Raw genomic sequence first — 24,006 nt, 5'->3', positions numbered from 1 at the left:
TGATAAATGAAAGAGCATTTGAAATCCTCCACCTGTACAGAGTCTTAGATTTAAATGCCATTTTTGAAGATATTAGTAGAACTGGTAGTCTGGAGAAATGGTTTGGTCTTTCTGATACTGTGCTAAACTGGTTTCATCCCGATCTGCCTGGGGAAGTATGTATCAGGGAGAGCAGATATCACCTGTGGAGTCCCTCAGGGATCTATTCTTGGTCCTCTTTTGTTCTCACTATACATGTTACCCCTTCATAGCTATGCAGATGACATGCAGCTATACATATGTGCAGCACCAGATGACCCTAATGCTATCAACTGATAGGTTAGTTGTTTTTGAGAGCTTTAATACATTTAATGTCCAATAACTTGGTACATTTGAAGGAGGACAAGACTGAGGATCTGGTGATTTGGCTTAAGAGTCCAGAGGGGACAGCGAACATGGTCACCTGGCACTAGTAAAAAGGAGGTTAGGAACTTAGGGGTCATCCTCGACTCATGGTGTGTCTTGTACTTAACCCTTAGCCTACAGAGTTCGCGCCACGAGTAAATATAATGAACATAAAAGAATCTCCATCAAAATCCATCTAAGCTGGAGAGATGTTTTTCTGCGTGGGCTGTGTCTCAATCAACTGCATCCGCCGATACCTCCTGCAGTGAAAGGTGGCAGAGCTAGAGCGGTGTTTGTCAGACCATGAGACATCCCGAAAATCGTTTTTCTCACAAAATCGTATGTAGCGTCCGACCAGTTTGGCGTACAAACTCTATTGAAAGATGACTCTCACGAACACAGTGGTGTTCTCCGTTTTGCTCTAGGGTGCCAAAAAGCCTCACAAGACTTGTCTGAAGTCGGCACAGCCTCTTCTGACAGGGTCTGTAGTGTTCGAACGGTTTGGGCTACACACCAATATGACCCCTCTGTGGAAAGCTGAGAATCTCACAAATTATGAAAATGTCTGGCCAGACCTAGACTCATCTGAAGGTCACCAGTACCAGTTTTAAAATTATGGAAGTATATATGGAGATAGTTTAATGCCTAAAATAAGGGGATAAATACATGACAAAAAATCCTGGTCTTATATCTCTGAGATAGAACCAACTTCCTTTAGATTTTTTGGGGGGACTTTTCTTTGGACTGTCTGTTCCATGTAGTGACACTGTTATTCCGCTCATTTCTATTGGCTAATAGCAGTAACTCCATATTCTATGTTTCATCCAATATACACTGCTCAAAAAAATAAAGGGAACACTAAAATAACACATCCTAGATCTGAATGAATGAAATATTCTTATTAAATACTTTTTTCTTTACATAGTTGAATGTGCTGACAACAAAATCACACAAAAATTATCAATGAAAATCAAATTTATCAACCCATGGAGGTCTGGATTTGGAGTCACACTCAAAATTAAAGTGGAAAACCACACTACAGGCTGATCCAACTTTGATGTAATGTCCTTAAAACAAGTCAAAATGAGGCTCAGTAGTGTGTGTGGCCTCCACGTGCCTGTATGACCTCCCTACAACGCCTGGGCATGCTCCTGATGAGGTGGCGGATGGTCTCCTGAGGGATCTCCTCCCAGAACTGGACTAAAGCATCCACCAACTCCTGGACATTCTGTGGTGCAACGTGGCGTTGGTGGATGGAGCGAGACATGATGTCCCAGATGTGCTCAATTGGATTCAGGTCTGGGGAACGGGCGGGCCAGTCCATAGCATCAATGCCTTCCTCTTGCAGGAACTGCTGACACACTCCAGCCACATGAGGTCTAGCATTGTCTTGCATTAGGAGGAACCCAGGGCCAACCGCACCAGCATATGGTCTCACAAGGGGTCTGAGGATCTCATCTCGGTACCTAATGGCAGTCAGGCTACCTCTGGCGAGCACATGGAGGGCTGTGCGGCCCCCCAAAGAAATGCCACCCCACACCATGACTGACCCACCGCCAAACCGGTCATGCTGGAGGATGTTGCAGGCAGCAGAACGTTCTCCACGGCGTCTCCAGACTCTGTCACGTCTGTCACATGTGCTCATGTGCTCAGTGTGAACCTGCTTTCATCTGTGAAGAGCACAGGGCGCCAGTGGCGAATTTGCCAATCTTGGTGTTCTCTGGCAAATGCTAAACGTCCTGCACGGTGTTGGGCTGTAAGCACAACCCCCACCTGTGGACGTCGGGCCCTCATACCACCCTCATGGAGTCTGTTTCTGACCGTTTGAGCAGACACATGCACATTTGTGGCCTGCTGGAGGTCATTTTGCAGGGCTCTGGCAGTGCTCCTCCTTGCACAAAGGCGGAGGTAGCGGTCCTGCTGCTGGGTTGTTGCCCTCCTACGGCCTCCTCCACGTCTCCTGATGTACTGGCCTGTCTCCTGGTAGCGCCTCCATGCTCTGGACACTACGCTGACAGACACAGCAAACCTTCTTGCCACAGCTCGCATTGATGTGCCATCCTGGATGAGCTGCACTACCTGAGCCACTTGTGTGGGTTGTAGACTCCGTCTCATGCTACCACTAGAGTGAAAGCACCGCCAGCATTCAAAAGTGACCAAAACATCAGCCAGGAAGCATAGGAACTGAGAAGTGGTCTGTGGTCACCACCTGCAGAACCACTCCTTTATTGGGGGTGTCTTGCTAATTGCCTCTAATTTCAACCTGTTGTCTATTCCATTTGTACAACAGCATGTGAAATTTATTGTCAATCAGTGTTGCTTCCTAAGTGGACAGTTTGATTTCACAGAAGTGTGATTGACCTGGCGTTACATTGTGTTGTTTAAGTGTTCCCTTTATTTTTTTGAGCCGTGTATATTTGTTGATACCTTCTTAAATGTCAAAATCAAAGGGCTAAATAATCCTTGGTATGACCATTTTTAAAACAATTCCATATGTTCGCTTAGAACCCTCCCCCGGCTTAGAATCCAGAGGGTGAAGGCCTGGTACAGATACAACAGCCGTCATAAGCAGAGATGAGACAAAACTAGACAGTCGTATCATTTTTTCCTAAGCTTTCTAAAGACAAAAAAAATAATAAGATGGTCGGTTGAGACTGTTTCTACGGTAACGATGCCTCTGTACAATGACCTGATAACACTTTTGAAACCAAGTTGTTTGGTTGTTTTGTACCAAAGTGCTTCAGCAGACAAGTATCATAGAATACATGCGCCAGAAACAGGGCACACTTTGACCTGTCAGGAAAAATATCAGCAATTTAAGCTAACTATTAACTACAGCAAATAGATAGCTCGCTGTCTGCTTGGCTAAACACAGAGCGTCATAGCACTTTTCTTTGATTGACTAAACTGACAAGTGTTCGTCTCGCGTCTTTCGCTAAGATTTGACGTGTTTAATCTTGGAAACTTCAGCGGCCATCATGAGAAGTTCTAAAACTAGACCGTTCAGATCAAGCGAACGTTGTTGTAAAGCCAAGTAACACCGTCATGTCTCGTCTCGGTAGTTGTATCTGTACCGGGCTTAAGACTCACCTTTTTTAGCTTGGCTTTTAATTAGTCTGGATATTTTAGATTTAGTTTACTTTTGTGTTATTTTAATATCCTATTAATATTTTCGTGTCCTATCCTGTTTGTACTTATTTTTTGCATTCTATGCTGCTTTACTGGTTTGTCATTTATTTCTCTATTTTGTATTATTTTATATGTACAGCACATTGAGTTGCTGCCTCTGTATGAATTGTGCCAAATTAATAAAGTTGTATTATTATTATTATTATACGCTTTGTGCTCAAATTAGTGCTGTATGATTGCATGTTCTGTCATTTTTACCATAGTTATTTGCACTGACAAGACGTTTAACCTTTTGTTTTTTGGTCATTTCAGTAATAATCAATCCGAATGACATATGTCATAACCTGTTCCAAGGCCCTAGGCAGCAATATGACTACTGTGGCTGCAGCCAGATAGATAGATATCAAAATCCACTGTGCCTTTGGACTGATGTGAAGATGACGAGGCAAAGGGGGAAAGTCTCTAAAGCTTGTTGTGACAGGCCCAGGATGTCTGATGTCGAAAATGTCAAACGACGGAGGCAGTGTTTTTCAAAAAATATATACATATTCATCGTCTGTGTGTGTCTTGTAATGACATTTCTGCCCCTTATCTCCTCCTGGCCAGGTCTGGATAAATTACAACTGTCAAACAGCCCCACAGACCCTGAGTCTGGGAAGATCGCGGCCAACGGGCATCAGAAGACTCTGTGAAAGAGACAACCGACACACACACACCTCATGGCAGCCAAAGGGAGATTTTGACAGTACTGGGATTGAGTCTGTGTAAGAGACTTAGTATACACCGACAGTGTCTGACGGGCACTGCGAGCTGAGGGGAAGAGTAATTTAGCTTTGTGACATTCCATCCTCTTCCTCCTGGATCGATGGATGCAGGACTTGGACAGGGACATGTTTGAGCCCCCTGACAGACTGGCATCATCACAACAGTTGATGTTGACCTCAACAGTGACTCACCATGGGCCACTCAGCCGATGTCTGGGGGACTTTCTCTCAGCACCAATGTCCTTCTCCCCCCCCCTCAATCTTTTCATACATTCAAATTCTACCCTCTACCCATCTCATTCTAACCTCTTGCGTTCCGTGCTTCCCTGATCACTTTTTATCTGTTATCTCCCCCCCGTAATTGCACTATGCCCTATTGGCTTGGAGGTGAAATGTAACCTTTCGATGCAGAGGCTGAAGAGATGCTCGCTGACTGGTAGCCATTTTTACACATGTCCTATTTCAATGTCTGTCTGTTTCCAACCTGTTCTATTTCCACCACAGTTACTGAGCCCATGCAGTGCATTTCACCCATTTTAAACCCCATTTTGGTTATAAAATGCATCTGTTATTTGGAGAGAAAAAAACAGCACCTTCTCACAAGTATAATGAGAAGAGAATTCCTTTTTTGAGAATCAGGTGTGATGGATTAGAGTTGGAGACAAACCAACAGGACAGTAACTCTCCAGGAAAAGGGTTGGCGAGCCCTGGTGTATAGTATTAGTATGGATGGCTTCTGGTTTGATAAGTGGACATTTTTTTTGTTTTGTTTAAAATATCCACACATTTTGAAAAGATGAGGGCATTCTTTGATAGACTTACTTGCTGTTGAACTCTCCTGCATTAAAAAAGATCTTACTGATTACTCTTATTCATTTTACATATCGCTTTTAGCCGTTTTACTTGCTGGTACATTTAGTACCCGTTCACCTAAGTGACCAGTCAGTGTCTCCTCCATTGACAGACTGAATGGAGAGGAGTTAGGAGGGACTAGCCAATCCTTCCATCTTTCTAGTCGTCTCAGGCCAGTTGTGAATGTGTCACAATGTGCTCATTTTATTTTGCGTTACCCACTCTGTACTGTGCGTTCATTATTTTGTCTCAATTTGAATGACTCTTGTTTAGTTGCTCTTGAGATGGGAAAACTATAGAGTGATCCACACGTCTTTTTTTTGGTTCCAAAGAGCAATTTTTGTATTTACATGTCAAATAAGTACATTTGTAAAGCGCTTTTCATTATGAAGAATAATCTCAGAGTGCATAAGATAAAAAATCAAAATACATATTTTAACGCAACTAGACCGGGTCACTGAGACAAAGATCCCAGCTGACACTACAAGGAGCACAGCTGTCAACAGAAAGCCTTCCTAAAGAGAAAGGTCTTTAGGCCCGTTTTAAAGGAAACCAGAGTCTGTGGTGCCTTCAGGTGGTCCGGGAGAGCGTTCCAGAGGCTGGGGGCAGTCGAACTGAATGACACATTATTATAGTCAATAGCAAATTATCCCAAATGGTACCCTTTTCCCAAAAGTAGTGCAATATGTAGGGAATAGAGTGCCATTTGGGACAAACATAACCAGACAGGGAATTATGCTGTCGCTGCATATTATTGGTCGAGGGAGCACACCATAAGCACAACATTACAATCGTACTTTTCCAATGAGTTTGAGGTGCACACGGTCTGGGCCTGTTCCAGCCCAAGGGAACAGTTTTTGTTGCCTTAGTTTTTCCTCACTTGCCGAGGGTTTGAAATGTTGAAGCGTGGCCTGTACTGTAGGTGGAGTAGCTAATCAGAACCGTTGTGCCCCCTCAGATTTGTCCTGTTTAGTTGTTTCTCTGTAATACTGCTAGACCTAGAAATGTCATGAAGTTGACTTTAGCTAGCCCAGGTAGGTTCCCAACCTCATAGCATTAAAATGGCTTTTTGGTGGCTAGTTATCAGTCAAGTTTGAGTAGCTAGCTCGTCTAACTATATTAGCTGGTACGCCTGCTGGCAAACTTTAGAAAAGCAAGCAATAACTTAGTGTACTGAATGAGACTTGATTCCTTTCAATCTTTTATTCAGATTTCAGCAAATCTGCATACAGTTTCTTTTAAAAATGAACCAGGATACAGATCGCTCAAGAGGTATGCTTAGATATGCAGATTTTTTTTTACACAGAAATAAGTATGATTATGGCTCTAGAATGCAGTAAAAAACTGTTTTGGATGTTTGAAAAATTCTAAATTCTCCAACCTGTGCCCCCTCACATTTTTGGATGTAGCTATACTTTTTCTGTCTCTGCATATAATTTCCTGCAAATTAACATGAATGTGTTTTGTTTTTTTTACCATATGTGTGTTTGTTAATAAACAATGAACGTCATTTTTTATTTATTTCACCTTTATTTAACCAGGTAGGCAAGTTGAGAACAAGTTCTCATTTACAACTCATGTTTAAGTTGACATTGCTTTTTCATCGGTAACTTCAACAGCATTTGTGGTGTACATCACGGGCTTCTTTTTGAGATATAAGAGCACACTTGGCACAAGTTAGCTTGCTTTTACCATGGCAGTATCTGTCTATGAACTCCTGACAAGTCACAGTATTCTGGAGGACTGGGACTTGAGGAAGCTTTTGCACTTAATTGGTATGGATGCCTGAAAGTGATAATTGTTTTGTGCATTTATCCTTTGATGAATGCATTTAAAGTCTGTTCATTAAACAACAGGAATAACTTCCTGTTTTACTACACCTTCCTTCCTTTTGTCATTTACAGCCTGCAAACCACAACATAAGACCTGCTGGAAGAGCTCAATCTAAACATTGACAAATTTATACGATTTCTCAAATGTTTAAATTCTGGCGGTACTGTAGAAATATAATTTATTTGACTCTATACTCCAGCATTTTGGACCTGAGATCAACCGTTTTATGATACTAATGTCACCATTGAGGGTGTTTTCATACCTGTTTTACCGTTTAAAAATTGATGCACTATGTATCTAGTCCCTCCATTTTGAAGGTGTCATAAGTATTGACAAACTCACTTAGTGTGTTAAATTGTCAAGTTTAGTATTTGGTCACATATTCTAAATACTTCTACATGTTACCATGATTACGGATAATCATGAATGAATCGTGAATCACGAGTGAGAAAGGTAGATGCAGAAAGATCATGCCCCCAAAACATTCTAACCTTTCACCATTACAATAACAGGAGGTTAGCATTTTCTAGAGTATATCTACAGTGCCTTCCGAAAGTATTCAGATCCCTTGACGTTTTCCACATTTTGATACGTTACAGCCTTATTCTAAAATTGATTATATTGTTTTTCCCCCATCAATCTACGCACAATACTCCATAATGACAAAGCAAAAAGTTTATTTTTTATAAGTTAGCAAAAATGTAAACTATCACATTTACAAACGTTTTCAGAACCTTTACTCAGTACTTTGTTGAAGCACCTTTGGCAGCAATTACAGCAGAGTCTTCTCTGCAGATCCTCTCACGCTCTGTCAGGTTGGATGTGCAGCAACGCTCCCCATCTATTTTCAGGTCTCTCCAGAGATGTTAGATCGGGTTCAAGTCCAGTCTCTGGCTAGGCCACTCAATGACATTCAGGGACTTGTCCCAAAGCCACTACTGTGTTGTCTTGGCTGTGTGCTTAGGATCGTTGTCCTGTTGGAAGGTGAACCTTCACCCCAGTCTGAGGTCCTAAGCACTCTGAAGAAGGTTTTCTTCAAGGATCTCTTTGTACTTTGCCTCGTTCCTGACTAGTTTCCCAGTCCCTGCTGCTGAAAGACATCCCCACAGCATGATACTGCCACCACCATGCTTCACCCTAGGGATGGTGCCAGGTTCTCTATACGTGACACTTGGCATTCAGGCATTCATCAGACCAGAGAATCTTGTTTCTCATGGTCTGAGTGTCTTTAGGTGATTTTGGCAAACTCCAAGCGGGCTGTCATGTGCCTTTTACTGAGGAGTGGCTTCCATCTGGCCAGTCTACGATAAAGGCCTGATTGGTGGAGTGCTGCAGCGACGGTTGTCCTGGAAGGTTCTCCCATCCCCACAGAGGAGCTCTGTCAGAGTGAACATTGGGTTCTTGGTCATATCCCTGACCAAGGCCCTTCTCCTTTTTCCATTTAAAAATGGAGGCCACTGTGTTCTTGGGAACCATCGATGCTGCAGAAATGTTTTGGTACCCTTCCTCAGAGCTGTCCCAATCCTGTCTCAGAGCCCTGCGGACTATTCCTTTGACCTCATGGCTTGGTTTTTGCATTCCATTATTTACCATTAATTTATTGGGCATAACATAATCTGAAACAAATTTGTAGTCATTACGTTCTAGAAATATGCGACCAAATACTAAACTTTTGACATTAATACACTAATTGAATTGCTCCAAATACTTATGACACCTTCAAATGGGGGGACTAGACACAAAGTACTTCAATTTCTAAACAGTGAAACATATATATAGATACACTAAAATAAGATATTTGATCTTATTCAAAATACTGGTGTATAGAGCCAAATTAAAGGTTCTCGCTTCATTGTCCAAATAAATACGTAGGGGAGTGTATATGTTTTACTTACATCCAACTATCTTTCCTATTATGAAGTTATATATCAACTATTCTGAGGTCAGACCAGTATTTTGTGGTAGGGAGACCTGCACAGAGGACATGTAGGTCGGCCCTCCACACAGAAGGCTTCGAAGGCTTCCAGGCAGGGCTGGTGGAAGAGGTGTGAGCAGGACAGGAGCACAGTGCGTCTGTTGCTGTGGTGTTGGGCGAGTGTCCTCCCTGCCTCCGTCTCTAGTCTGGCGCTGCACAGAGCGGTGAGACAGATGGGACAGTCCCGTGTATCTCTCTGGATGACCTGTGACAGTGGAGACAGACAGGGCTGTAGGGATGGACCAGTATTCCAAAATAAAAGCCGTCAATAAAATACTACCACATAGGGTTGGGGTCAATTCCATTTCAGGAAGGAAACTGAAATTCCATTTTTCCTCAATGCCTCTAGGAGAATGTTGAATAGAATGTTGACTGAATTTAAAGGGAATTTATCCCAACCCTGCTACCAGACATTTATAATGGCTATCTTCTCTCACAATAGCTTCCATACACACCCCTTTATCTTAAGTTCAATGGACATTATCTGGTTTAGCGTGTCACACAAGCTTGATTGTTTGGCCGTGTGTCTGAGATGCCGCTGTGGGGCAGGTATCTACTGCAGCTCCACCAATAATTAACTTCCTTCCTTTTATTCAGAAAACGGTCAACGCGCTCAAGGCTTAAACGCTTGATAATGAGCTTTGCGACATTTATGGTGTTTACCTTCACCAGGAAGGTGCACGGTGTGCGATAAACACGCTGTGAGTTCACTGTTTGATTCTCTCTGTACGAGTCGAGGTTGAGGAACACCTGTTGCCCTGCGCACAACCTTTTAACACGAGATAAAAAATATTTTAAAAACACCCTTTTCCACCTCCTGTGGGATTGTTGGAAACTCCATTGGCTGGCATTGAAAAGCCCTATATACTGTACAACAGAGCCTATGGAACAGCAAATCTAGATCTCTTTTCAATTTGAACCACAGTACAGATGGCTCAGACGGGGCGATGAAAGGCCTGGCGTGCATTATTAGACTGGCTCTGTTTTCTTGTAAACACAGAGGATTATTTCCTTCATTCATTTGGAAACAAGTGAATGATCATTTCTAGGAGATTTGACTTTGTGTAGCAGCTGCAGCACAGCCTCTCCTGGACAAGCATTAGCATGTTGAATGAATGGCATGGCTACAGGGAGAATTAGACCAGGATTAGGACTTCATGAGAGTCTTGTTGATAGTGCACTGTGGTATTTGTATGGTGAGTTTTTCCACAGTAGGGTTGCACAATTCCGGTAACTTTCCCAAAATGTTCAGGTTGTCCAGAAATCCTGCGTGGGGAATGTTGGGAAAGTTACAGGAATTTTGCAACCCTATTCCAAACCTTTTCCTGTATTTTCTGCCAGTCGTCTTCCTGCGGCTCCGAGATGTGCTCTCTCTCAAACTGATGGAACACTCTTCTACTCGATGACACCGACTGGTCGATATCGTTCAGGAAAGCCTCTACGTCCGTATGACAGTATTGGACAAAGCTGTCATTCAACTCCTGCAACTAATTGGAAACAATATAGTTACACAAAGGGGCATCGTTCAATTGGACACCAAATAGAGTTCTGTTTCTCTATCAGATATAATTGGTGCTATATTGTAATGCTTGAAGCCTGCTGACAAAGTCAAGTTGTTTAACAGGCCAGATCGATACCGACACGTCTCAGACTTACAAGGAAAATGTATGGAAACCAGTGAAAAGATAGCTGGTGCTGGGAAACGTGCACACACACAAAGGCCATCCCTCAGGCTTCCTCACCGAGCTCGCTCCTGTCACAGTGACATCCCAAGTACTTTATTGCTGGGCTTTTATCACTAATTAAACAACTGTTAGCCATTCAGATGAGGTTTTATGGGCTGACTTTTCCACAGCGAAGGCAAACAACATGGGCCCTGGTGAACTTTGCCTTGTCTCACTGCAGAGGACAGGAAAAGGGACAGAGCAAGGGGAACAAAGGAATGGGGGAGGGAATGGCGTTGTCTCACCGCAATCCATCTTGATGTCAGCAGTTATCCTCCTTAATGTGTTGACTTAGGGTCGGACCTCAAAAAGCTAAAAATGGAAAGCTGGTCATCGGAATCACCTGATAAGACTGAAAACTAGAATATCTTAAAGGCTTTGCTGCCTGGGGGCAACTGCGGCTTTACCGTGAGGATGACAGACATGTTGACACTCCCAAATTACACCATATTCCCGAAGTAGTGCAATACTTTTGACCAGGGCCCACAGGGCTCTTGTCAAAAGTAGTGCACTACATAGAGAATAGGATGCCATTGGGACCCAACTTGTCTCTGTGTGATGGAGGAAGTCCTACTCTGTCCCAGATTCCTCCGAGCCGACAATCCCCATCCTTGACGTGGCCGTCACCAGGATGGGGCTAATGTTTTCCAACAGAGTTAATTAGACCAATAAAATTGCTGCTCGTGTTTACGTGAAATGCTAAAGCAGTGTTTATAGGTGATGGAGGATGAGAGAAGGGGATTGTGGGTAGGACATTGACCTCTCTGAGCACATTACAAGTTGGGCGTAATCAAGGTGTCACTCGTAATATCGGTCTCTCTGAACCCACTGAAGCACTCTGATTGATTACAGAGAGCTCTAGAGAGAGACATGAGTGGCCTCTCTTTAATTAGCTATCAGAAAGGCTAGTGATGGAATGGACCCCTAACCAAGGACGAGTCCCAAATGGAACCCTATTCCCATACAGTGCACTACTTTTGACCAGAGCCCAATGCAAAAGCAGTGCACTATATAGGGAACAGGCTGCATTTTGTTAGACATCCCAAGGCTCACACGATAAATATACCAGTAAAATCAGTATATGTGCTTCTCAAGTGTGTTTACTATTCAGCCGTATCTCTGCAAATCGCCACTACAGTCAGAGGTAAGTAAGCACCATGGAGGGGGAGATTTCAGTCTCACTAGGTGGCAATCTATCCTTTTCCAGGGAGCCACAGACTAGAGAAGGCAGAGGCCTTCGTGTCGATAGGCCCCCATCCAGTTGCTGGAACCCACCAACAGCCAGCCAAAGCTGAAAGAACTAACCCCTTTATAATGTGTATTCTGTCCTCAGATCAAAGTCAAATCCTGTGGAATATTTTAGTTCTTAAGTGGGACAGTGAAGAAAGCCAGTGCAAATGACAACCAGGGAACCTGCCACAAATATGCACCCTCCCTCAACCCCCTCTTTCCGAGAGGGGGGTGCAAGCACACAGACAAACACACAGTGGGCCCTTGCTTTTGTGTTGACCCTGGAATGTCCAGACTGTTTGACCAAAACACACACTCTCCGTAATTAGTTTACAAACAGTGTATGATTCACATGGCATCAAAGGCCCTCTGAAGCTGCTTAGAGAGTTGAGTTCCCCTACCCTGCACCTCCACCGATGCCCGTGTCCACTCCACACTGACCTGGGATCAGACCTGCTGTCGGTCCGTCAATCACAGCAACCTAAAGTCCACCACTGCTAAATAGGTGAGGAATATCTGGCAGGGTGAGTTTCAGGAAGAATGGAGATTTGCATCCCAAATGGCACCCTATTACCTCTGGTCAAAAGCAGTGCACTATGGGGAAAAGGGTGGCATTTGGGACAAAAGCTTATAGGAGTGGGGAAAGCCTCGGCAATGTGACCTGGTAGTCACCAGTGGACCGACTCACCAGATAAGAGCACATGTTTTGACCCGACATGGCATTGTTCAGTATATAGTAAGTAGAGGAACTACAGTTGAAGTCAGAAGTTTACATACACTTATGTTGGAGTCATTAAAACTCGTTTTTCAACCACTTCACAAATTTCTTGTTAAACTACATTTGGCAAGTCGGTTAGGACATCTACTTTGTGAGGACACAAGTCATTTTTCCAACAATTGTTTTGACAGATTATTTCCCTTAACTCACTGTATCACAATTCCAGTGGGTCAGAAGTTAACATACACTAAGTTGACTGTGCCTTTAAACAGCTTGGAAAATTCTGGAAAATTATGTCATGGCTTTAGACGTTTCTGATAGGCTAATTGACATCATTTGAGTCAATTGGAGGTGTACCTGTGGATGTATTTCAAGGTCTTCCTTCAAACTCAGTGCCTCTTTGCTTGACATCATGGGAAAAAACGAAAGAAATCAGCCAAGGCCTCAGAGAAAAAAATTGTAGACCTCCACAAGTCTGGTTCATCCTTGTGAGCAATTTCCAAACGCCTGAAGGTACCACGTTCATCTGTACAAACAATAGTATGTAAGTATAAACACCGTGGGACCACGCAGCTGTCATACTGCTCAGGAAGGAGACGTGTTCTGTCTCCTAGAGATGAACGTACTTTGGTGCGAAAAGTGCAAATAAATTCCAGAACAACAGCAAAGGACCTTGTAAAGATGCTGGAGGAAACAGGTACAAAAGTATCTATATCCACAGTAAAACGAGTCCTATATCGACATAACCTGAAAGGCTGCTCAGCAAGGAAGAAGCCACTGCTCCAAAACCGCCATAAAAATGCCAGACTACAGTTTGCAACTGCACATGGGGACAAAGATCATACTTTTTGGAGAAATGTCCTCTGGTCTGATGAAACAAAAATAGAACTGTTTGGCCATAATGACCATTGTTATGTCTGGAGGAAAAAGGGGGATGCTTGCAAGCTGAAGAACACCATCCCAACCGTGAAGCACGGCAGTGGCTCCATCATGTTGTGGGGGTGCTTTGCTGCAGGAGGAACTGGTGAACTTCACAATAGAGATGGCATCATGAGGTAGGACAATTAGGTGGATATTTTGAAGCAACATCTCAAGACATCAGTCAGGAAGTTAAAGCTTGGTTCCAAATGGACAATGACCCCAAGCATACTTCCAAAGTTGTGGCAAAATTGCTTAAGGACAACAAAGTCAAGGTACTGGAGTGGCCATCACAAAGCCCTGACCTCAATCCTATAGAAAATGTGTGGGCAGAACTGAAAAAGCGTGTGTGAGCAAGGAGGCCTACAAACCTGATTCAGTTACACCAGCTCTGTCAGGAGGAATGGGCCAAAATTCACCCAACTTATTGTGGGAAGCTTGTGGAAGGCTCCCCAAAATGTTTGACCCAAGTTAAACAATGGAAAGGCAACACTACCAAATACTAATTCAGTGTATGTAAACTTCTGACCCACTGGGAATGTGATGAAATAAATAAAAGCTGAAATAAATCATTCTCTCTACTATTATTCTGACATTTCACATTCTTAAAATAAAGTGGTGATCCTAACTGACCTAAGACAGGGAAAACTGAGTTTAAATGTATTTGGCTAAGGTGTATGTAAACTTCAGACTTCAACTATACTTGATGTGGAACCTTCTCAGGGGTTTGATGTTTACATCTTTCATAATAACAATAATAATAATGTGTACATAATACACATATCAGTCCCTCCTCATCAGGGTTGGGTTGAATTGCTTTTCCATTCAGGAAATCAACTGAAATTCCCCCAAAAAATGTATCTCTGAGAATTTCAGCTTACTTCCTGAATTGACTGAATCGAAAAGGAATTGACCTCAACCCTACTCCTAAATGACAGTTGTTAAAATTACCTTTGTCTCAAAGAATCTTCGTCGTAGCTGTTTGTCTTTTGGGGGAACTGTTTTCCTCATATGTCCGTACCACTTCCGAACAACATAGCCACGCCAACACGCTTGAATTCTATCATTGACGACATGAAAAACATTTAAGTAGGTAAAACAGCAAGGATACAGTCCTAACACAGGGTGAACATGGTAACTTGATCAATAAGGTCTGGTTTTCCTGGACGTAGATTAGGCCTAAAATTAGTCTTGGATTAAAAATCATTCTCAGTGGGGAATCTCCATTGAGTATGCTTTTTAGTCCATGCCGAGGTTTCATCTGATTCCAGTTAACATGCAGTCCAATCTCTGGAGATGTTTACCTGATGGCACACCTCTCTTTGAAGAGGCGAGCTCCATCGTGGATCACTCTGGTCTCATACTGCTCCTTCCTGCACATAGGACAGCACTTCCTGCCTGAAAACCTCTCAAAAGCCTGCAGACAGGCTCTGTGAAACACATGGGAGCAGGAGAGCAAAACCTAGACACAATATGAATATCATTATTAGTGTTGATTGAATATTATACACAGTATAATTATGCATTATAAATCACTTATATAAATATAGTTATATTTTAATTAATCAGCTTTAGCCTTATAACTAGATGTTTTATTTATCGGTCCCTCTTATACGTCTGAAATTCCCTTGGCATTTCACTGAATGACTTGTCGTTTGGAAATGATTGTGGCATGCAGAGCCTCCTGGGTATGCTGGTGTGTATGTATTGGTTTTCAACATCTCTTAAGTGTTTTTGGTGAGTCCTGTGAGAGGTGTGTGTGTGTGTGGGTCTTCTATCCAAAAGTCCCCACATCCCCATGAGGACAAAGACTATTTTAAGCTTAGGGTTACAATTAGTCTTAGAATTAGGTTTAGGGTTTAAGGTTGAGGTTATGGAAAATAGGATTTTGAATAAAAATAAATGTGAGGTCCCCATGAGGATAGAAGAACATAACGTGTGTTTGTGGTGTACTATTTGCTCAGGAGCCAGTGGGAGTCAGCGACCCCATGCTGGGAGGGCTGGGACCTGGGGCTGCAGTCTCCTCTCCTCCACCTCCCACAGACTCTTTTGTCGTCTGCACTCACAAGGAGACAGCAGCCCCAGCTATGGTGATTGGCACACACAAACCAGTGTACTCAAAGCTCTGCAGAGCAGGGGGAGCCATATTGATTTCCCATTGTTTTTGGCCCAACCAACATACTCCATCACCAGTGAAAGGGCCCCCTGCAGTGCACAATCTATATCTAGGAGCTCGACAAGCCATTAGACTGGAGTGAATTTTAGCTCTTGCAAGCAAAGTCTGCTTTACCCCACAGGCTACAAGCTTCACAGAGAGAGGCTGAATATGGAGGACTGGGAAACTGAGAGACCGTTTTTGAGCCACTTCTGAATGTTTTTACATGGTACTGTTTTTACATGGTATTTTTATTTTATTTATTATTTCACCTTTATTTAACCAGTTAGGCCAGTTGAGAACAATTTCTCATTTACACCTGTTACCTGGCCAAGATAAAGCAAAGCAGTGCGACAAAACAACACAGAGTTACACATAAACAAACGTACAGTCAATAACACAATAGAAAAATCTATGTACAGTGTGTGCAAATGTAGAAGAGTAGGGAGGTAAGGCAAATAGGCCATAGAGGCGAAATAATTACAATTTAGCATTAACACTAGAATGACAGATGTGCAGATGATGATGTGCAAGTAGAGAATAGAGATACTGGGGTGCAAAAGAGCAAGATAAATAAATACAGTATGGGGATGAGGTAGTTGGATGGGCTATTTACAGATGGGCTATGTACAGGTGCAGTGATCTGTGAGCTGCTCTGACAGCTGGTGCTTAAAGTTAGAGAGAGGGATATAAGAATCCAGCTTCAGTGATTTTTGCAATTCGTTTCCAGTCAGTAGCAGCAGAGAACTGGAAGGAAAGGCGGCCAAAGTAAGTTTTGGCTTTGGGAATGAGCAGTGAAATATACCTCCTGGAGTGCGTGCTACGGGTGGGTGTTGCTATGGCTTTACCTAGCAAAGACTTATAGATTACCTGGAGCCAGTGGGTTTGGCGACGAATGTGTAGTGAGGACCAGCCAACGAAAGCATACAGGTCGCAGTGGTGGGTAGTATATGGGGCTTTGGTGACAAAGCGGATGGCACTGTGATAGACTGCATACAATTTTCTGAGTAGAGTGTTGGAGGCTATTTTGTAAATGACATTGCTGAAGTCAACAATTGGTAGGATAGTCAGTTTTACGAGGGTATGTTTGGCAGCATGAGTGAAGGAGGCTTTGTTGCGAAATAGGAAGCCAATTCTAGATTTCATTTTGGATTGGAGAGGCTTAACGTGAGTCTGGAAGGAGAGTTTACTCCTAACCAGACACCTAGGTATTTGTAGTTGTCCACATATTCTAAGTCAGAACCGTCCAGAGTAGTGATGCTAGTCGGGCGGGAGGGTACAGGCAGCAATCGGTTGAAGAGCATACATTTAGTTTTACATGCATTTAAAAGCAGTTGGAGGCCTCGGAAGGATGATCTGTGGTCTGTATGGTCTGTGTTTGGTGTTAGTAAAGTGTTAAATATCTGAAATCATAATCAGCAATAACTGATGTTGTATGAATGAAGGAAATGGAAATGATTTAGGCCTGCAAAAATGGCTAAACGTCTTAATAAAATACAATTTCCAATAATTGTAGTTTCACTAATAACAAACACATTTAACATGTTTTTGTCAAACAGATCAACAAAGATTCACATTTGTCCCTTTCCCTTGTTAGTAGGCTATAATTAACATTTTTTCCCTTGAGTCAAATTAATATTTACACGTGCATCTATGGAAACTGTGCTTTGTAAGGCCGTCTATTCTACCCCGCATTCTTCAGGAGATTGGCATCTTAAAAGGGGATCAGAAAGGTGTAAAAGACTGAACGACCCTCACAGTAACACACTGATTGCTACATCATCGTGTCACAGTTGAGTTCCAAGGCAGTATGGGTAAATTTGTACAGTTGTCTACACAGATTAGAACACACAGGAACCTAAGGGAGGGGGAGAGAGTGTGTTTGGGAAGGGGAGTGGGCTGCCCTAGAGGGGTGAAGAACGTTGAAAACGTTTTCTTTTTTTTCTTTTTTTTAAATAGTCCTCTAACTGACTGAGAATAAACACTAGGTATTGTGTACAGAGGAATACCTGAGTCTGTAAGCGAAACTCCTCCCTGCAGATCACACAGGGCTGCTTGGAGTCCCCTTCATGAATAGACCTCGACTTGACCCGACTCCATTCATCTACCGTCAGTTTTCTGGCCGGGGACTGCACCAAACCCAATTTCTGGGCTGGAGAGGCAGACAATGGCAAAAAACAACCCAATATCAAACAACAAATGAGAAATGTCATACATAATAGCTCAGGTCTCACAGTGAGACCTCCTCGTTCCCAAAGTGTTGTTGAACTGGTTCCCAACTGCTGATGTTACAAGGCTTTATAAAATACATTTGATTGATTGCTAGCTTACCTAATGTCAGTGGTGGAGCTGCTGGGTCAAGCACATACTCTTTCTCCTCTCCATCGTGTTGCTGGGGCCCTTTCTGTTTCACAGTTCCATGGTTTCGTTTGCAGTGTGTTTCAGTGGCGGCTCTTCGGCACCATCTTGTCTTCACAGGGTCACACAGTGACAAATTCTGAAGCAGTAAGTTTCGTGCGATATGGTCTTGAAGAGCAACTGAGGTGATTGCTAACTTTCCACTGGTTGCTTTTGAGTTCAAGCCCTGTAAAATGAGAGGAAAGTTTGACTTAGTAAATCTGACCTTCGATTGTGGAAATGTACACACGTTGAAAAAAGTATTTAGCGAAATGGGACATGCATCTGTTGTTGCTTTATGACAGACAAATAGGCTACGTGTGGCCCCTTCGAAGACTCATAACCATATACATTTCTATGGTTGGACCCAAAATCTAAATTCATGCATTGTCTATGTTTATGACAAATGTACCCTCTTATTTTCAAACATTGTTTCTCAGATCACATGCATAACGCACAACTTTTCTGAAGACGTTACTATAATGTCACTCACTCTGAAAGATGCCCAAGTAACTTGTTAGTTAGCAATCTAGCTAGCTAACATTACATTGTTACATTGCTAAGGAACTGCTACAAGCAAATTAACATAAACGACTTGCTAAATATGCCTGCGTCTGAAAGAGTGTCGGGAAAGGACACTTGCTACAATTGTTGCAAAAACGATTAAATTACCGAAATTAATCGAAAAAAAGACCAAAGAGTAAAATTCAAACCTTCCGCATTGTGATCTGTTGGAGGTAGTGTTTGTATGGTTACGTTACTTAGTAACCAAGGAGGCAGTCCTCCATCACCTCCTCCCCATCCCAACAAGTTCCTTAATCAATTGAATCAGTAGCTAAGTTTCCATCCATTTAGCGACAGTTTTTCATGCGAATTTTCTAGAATCAGCATAAAGAAAATATGCGCATTTTCCCACCAGCAGAGTGTTTCCACCAAACGGATTTGTGGCTAAAAATCAGTGCGTGATGACGTAGTTCACACCAAATGTAGGTTACTTCTTCGCTTACATTTTTATGTAGCCTACTGAATACAAATCTAACATTCAATTTGTTTCCATCGCATTTTCAACTCTACCGATCATTTGCATTTACAAAAACTGAAAATAGCAAATGTGCATACTCTGGTTTTGGCACGTGCACTCTAGCCAATTGCACGCGGATACTATGCTGGTAGGCTCGTCTACGTGATGAGATTAAATAAATGATGTTGAACTTCAGAGTGGTGAAAGTGCACGGTGATCTTGACGCTCCTGTAAAATAAATGTCGAGGGTCTTATTGTAGTGACATGACGACTGAAGCTTGACTTCCGTTTGACAAATACAAATATTCTCGCTCTTATCCATAATAATAATCTGTAGCCTAATTAACAGTGGTTCCCAAACTGTGGGGCGCGAAGGGTCGTCATGGGTGGCGCGTAGGTCCCCCTTCTCCCCCATTATTATATTTTTTTTTTATGAACTCATTCCGGCTTTAAACTTACTCTTGAAAGTTGTAATAGTAGAATGCACAAGGTGCAATTTCGAAATTGGGTAGTGCATCATCAGTTCCTCTTGTCATGTCAGTCATTGCATACTTTAGAGAGCTATTTATAATTTGTCAGGGATGTTCCCCAATGCTGGAAGGGGGGGCCCTTTAGTGAAAAAGTTTGGGAACCCCTGGCCTAATAGACTAAACTGGATGGTTTCTCGAGTCATAGAGGGAGGACCACACACCATCCGGTGACTCCAAGTTTACTTCGATATGATGGTTATTATATCAATATTTGGTGTAATATTCAATCGACATTTCTTGCATAATTCATTTTACTGGCACAAAAAGATCCCACCATGTAAAACGAACAAATTATCTTGTCGGCATTAAACAAATTGTACCGAAACTTCCTGTTTCCATCACAGCTGTCATACTTTTTTTTAATACAGTATAAAAACTCTTGATGAAAACTTGGTTTGTTTCCATTAACTTGTCATGGATATTTTGTCAACATTTACAACGTTCGCATAGAAAACATATGTGACAAGTGCCTGCTAGGCTGCGTTTGCATTTGAATAGCTTATCTTCTGTCGATAAAAAAAAACAGCTGGACGAAATGACGTCACACACACACATCTAATTTTCTCTAAAACCTACTAGTGTCTAATAAAAAATGCTACCCTAAACATCCCTACCCTAAACCATAACCTTAACCCTTACCCCAACCATTCTAAATGTCAACTTCAATGGGGTAGTGTTGTCCCAAGCATCCCGGATAGCACGAAATAATAGAAATCTAGTCTAGTGCTTGAAGTGTTTCCATTGCCCATCTAGGCAAATTGCGCGTTGATAAATTGCCGACAGCCTGTATGTCCTCCCACCTATTTTGTTTAATGTCTCAGGTAGCCTGAGAAAGCCAGCATGGATAGAATGCAATCATTGACTAATAGGCTATTTGCCATATTCTAATAATTTTCATGCGCCAATTTATCACCATGGTCCGTGCCATAGTGAAACATGCACTCCTGTAGATCTGAAATAAATGGATGGTGAAGCTTGCCAGACAACCAGAAAAGCAAAGCAACACAATTCAGGGAATCTTGAAAGTCAGGACAATCCTAGTTCTGCAAAGTAACAATATTTTTATAGTAAAAAAATTGATTTTGCAAGCAGTAGACATATATAATGAATTGTAGAGTGGAACGTTATGGTTACGTGATCAAGTGCCCCGCGTACCTTCATAATTTATTCGAAAATCGCCGTTTCCATTTGTCGCGATATATGAACGTTCTGCTGCGTTCATATACTAGTCAGAACTAGGAAATTCTGAAATTTTCGACTTGCTGATTCGTTAAACGCAGCACGTGTATAACTACAACCAGTTACCAATTGTATATTTCAGAGTTTCTTACTTCCGAGTAGCACATGCACGTCGCATAAACAAAACAAAAATCCACCACTGTCGATTTTTTTTTTGTTAATTGTCAATCTTTCTCCTATATCTGCAGTTTCCATTAGGCCTACACATGTTGGAATATTTTTTTGTTGCGACATGGTTTTTGTCGAATAAACCTAGGTCAATGGAAACCTGCCTAGTAATTTTTTTAAACCTTTATTTAACTAGTCAGCTAAGAACAAATTTTCATTTTCAATGACGGCCTAGGAACAGTGGGTTAAACTGCCTTGTTCAGGGGCAGAACAACAGATTTGTACCTCCTGCTAGAAAACACTAGAATATATTCTGTAATGGTTTAATGTAATTGTAGGTGTCTTTCTACATGCTAGACATACAGCCCATTTTGAATTGATTTAGACTCCTTGGCTTTTTCCACCTTTTGCCTTATTCTAAAATGGATTAAATAAAAAACATTTTCTCATCAATTAACACAAAATACTCCATAATGACTAAGTGATAACAGTTTTTTTTAGAAATGTTAGCTAATTTCTTACAAATAAAAACAGAAATACCTTATTTTCATAACTATTCAGACCCTTTGCTCTGAGACTAATTTTAGTTCAGGTGCATCCTGTTTCTATTGGTCATCCTTGAGATGTTTTTATAAGTTGATTGGAGTCCACCTGGGGTAAATTCATTTCATTGGACATTATCTGGAAAGGCACACACCTGTCCATTTCAGAGCAAAAACCAAGCCATGAGGTCGAAGGAATTGTCCGTAGAGCTCTGAGACAGGATTCTGTCAAGGCACAGATCTGGGGAAGGGTACCAAAACATTTCTGCAGAATTGAAAGTCCCCAAGAGCACAGTGGCCTCCATCATTCTTAAATGGAAGAAGTTTGGAACCACCAAGACTCTTCCTAGAGCTGCCTGCCCGGACAAACTGAGCAATCGGGGGAGAAGGGCCTTGGTCAGGGATGTGACCAAGAACCCGATGGTCACTCTGACAGAGCTCCAATGTTCCTCTGTGGAGATGGGAAAACCTTCCAGAAGGACAACCATCTCTGCAGCACTCCACCAATCAGGCCTTTATGGTAGAGTGGCCTGACAGAAGCCACTCCTCAGTAAAAGGCACATGACAGCCCACTTGGAGTTTGCCAAAAGGCACCTAAAGACTCTCAGACCAGGAGAAACAAGATTCTCTGGTCTGAAGAAACCAAGATTGAACTATTTGGCCTGAATGCCTAGCGTCACGTCTGGATGAAACCTGGCACCATCCCTGTTGTGAAGCATGGGGGTGGCAGCATCATGCTGTGGGGATGTTTTTCAGCGGCAGGAACTGGGAGACTAGTCATGATCGACGGAAAGATGAACGGAGCAAAGTACAGAGATCATTCAAAACCTTCCCCAGAGTGCTCAGGACCTCAGACTGGGGTAAAGGTTCACCTTCCAACAGGACAACAGCCAAGCCAACGCAGGAGTGGCTTCGGGGACAAGTCTCTGAATGTCCGTGAGTAGCCTAGCCAGAGCCCGAACTCTTCAGGACTCTGGAGAGCAACACTCACCATCCAAACTGACAGAGCTTGAGAGGATCTGCAGAGAAGAATGGGACAAACTCCCCAAATACAGGTGTGCCAAGCTTGTAGTGTCATACCCAAGAAGACTCAAGGCTGTAATCACTGCCAAAGGTGCTTCAACAAAGTACTGAGTGAAGGGTCTGAATACTTATGTAAATGTAACATTTCAGTTTATTTATTTGTATACATTTTCAAAAATGTTTAAAGACCAGTTTTTGCTTTGTCATTATGGTGTATTGTGTAGATTGTTGACGAAAAAAACTATTTAGTCGATTTTAGAATAAGGCTCTAACGTAACAAAATGTGGAAAAAGTCAAGGGGTTTGAATACTTTCCGAATGCACTGTATAGGCTACATTATTGAAATTGTGATTTGTTACCAAGTAAGCGTCTTAATCAATAACATAGCCTATATAAACCTGGATGACTGACGGTTGCGCTGTATTGAAGCCACCGCGCAGCCATCTTGGTACTCCTCCATTGAAATTTTTTTTTAATAGATTTTGGAAACAAAAAAAATGCATTTATTCATGTCTACATTCGTTTTTGACACATTTATTCTATTACAGACACCTTAATGCATACTTTAAAATTATGTTAGCTCAATATACAAATAAATAATAATTAAAATATATATATATATAAATATAAAAAGAGAGTACTGTTACTGTGCCCACTAAATCCCAAAATACTTAAATACACATAGTTTTATCCTTGAAACATTGAATTGAAATATTGTGGAATTCCAATCTTTCCGGGGGAGGACTGCTCCTAGTGGAGAGTGCCAATATGGCCGACCGGTGGCTTCAAAACCTCTCAATGGCCAATACATAGCATCAGCAATCCAGGGTTTATACACATCACTGGTCTGAACCAGGCTACCCAGATTTTACTGCCTAAAAGTTTAATGAAAAGAGACTGCTTTTATATTGCTGCTTTTATAAAATATTTTTGTTTTCAGGGATCTAATAGCATGATAATAATAATGATGTTTGGGTTTTATTGTTTTTGACCCCTGACTGTCTAGCTACCTTCAGGGGTTGAACTTGAATAGGCAGGCCTACCACACCTATTTTCCAATCATCACATTCACACTTCCTAAAATGCTGTTTATTCCACGATTAAATATTAATTGATGAATTGTATCAACAGCATCTAATATTTCTGTTGTGATATTTAATGGGTTCACACCAGAGACTGTAAAAAGCACGGGTTCACACTGTAAGCTATAGATGCAGTTGGAACAGATGTGGTTCGATGAACAACTCTTGCATGAGTAACCTTGTCTGAAACTCAAAGTCTTGTATTAGCTCCCTGTGATAATTCCTAGGCTTTCGTTCACTGGGCTAATACACTCTTGTGGCACAATACCCAGCCAGTCACAATGGTCAACTTGGATTCATCTCTCACGTCGTTCAAAAAAAAATTGAACTGTGATTTCTGTATTCACTACAGGTGATTTCTTCGATGTCAAGAGATGGCACT

The 24,006-nt window shown here is 42.1% G+C and overlaps 2 protein-coding genes across 3 annotated transcripts in view; one reads left to right on the top strand and one right to left on the bottom strand.

Moving 5' to 3' along the window:
* lmbr1 (limb development membrane protein 1) overlaps positions 1-6,639 on the top strand; it is a 56,350-nt gene extending 49,711 nt beyond the window's left edge. Inside the window, exon 17 of the mRNA XM_071329127.1 lies at positions 4,120-6,639. Within this exon, the coding sequence (XP_071185228.1) occupies positions 4,120-4,205 (86 nt within the window). The 3' untranslated portion in view covers positions 4,206-6,639. The remainder of the gene's footprint in view (positions 1-4,119) is intronic.
* Positions 6,640-7,622: 983 nt separating this feature from the next.
* On the bottom strand, positions 7,623-19,239 carry rnf32 (ring finger protein 32). Of its 2 annotated transcripts, XM_071329128.1 has the most exons (7): positions 18,793-19,239; positions 18,014-18,266; positions 17,692-17,834; positions 14,832-14,989; positions 14,479-14,587; positions 10,257-10,424; positions 7,623-9,142 (listed from the first exon to the last, which is right to left on the bottom strand). In XM_071329128.1, exons 1-7 carry the CDS (start codon positions 18,799-18,801, stop codon positions 8,906-8,908), a joined length of 1,077 nt encoding a protein of 358 aa, XP_071185229.1. In that variant the 5' UTR covers positions 18,802-19,239; the 3' UTR covers positions 7,623-8,905. The 2 variants fall into 2 exon arrangements, with proteins under 2 accessions (XP_071185229.1, XP_071185230.1); XM_071329129.1 differs by lacking the exon at positions 10,257-10,424.
* Positions 19,240-24,006: the final 4,767 nt, after the last annotated feature.

The sequence above is a fragment of the Salvelinus alpinus genome, chromosome 10, assembly GCF_045679555.1.
Source record: "Salvelinus alpinus chromosome 10, SLU_Salpinus.1, whole genome shotgun sequence".
Taxonomy (NCBI): Eukaryota; Metazoa; Chordata; class Actinopteri; order Salmoniformes; family Salmonidae; genus Salvelinus; species Salvelinus alpinus.
Note: the sequence above shows the minus strand (reverse complement) of the source record. Positions and strands in the feature narration are given on the sequence as shown.

Excerpts from the sequence above, each read along its gene's own strand:
- rnf32 (XM_071329128.1), bottom strand. Across the intron at positions 14,990-17,691 it reads AGTTTCGCTTACAGACTCAG|GTTTTGCTCTCCTGCTCCCA; the intron begins GTATTCCTCTGT and ends TATTGTGTCTAG. Across the intron at positions 9,143-10,256 it reads GGCAGAAAATACAGGAAAAG|GTCATCCAGAGAGATACACG; the intron begins GTTTGGAATAGG and ends CCACTGTCACAG.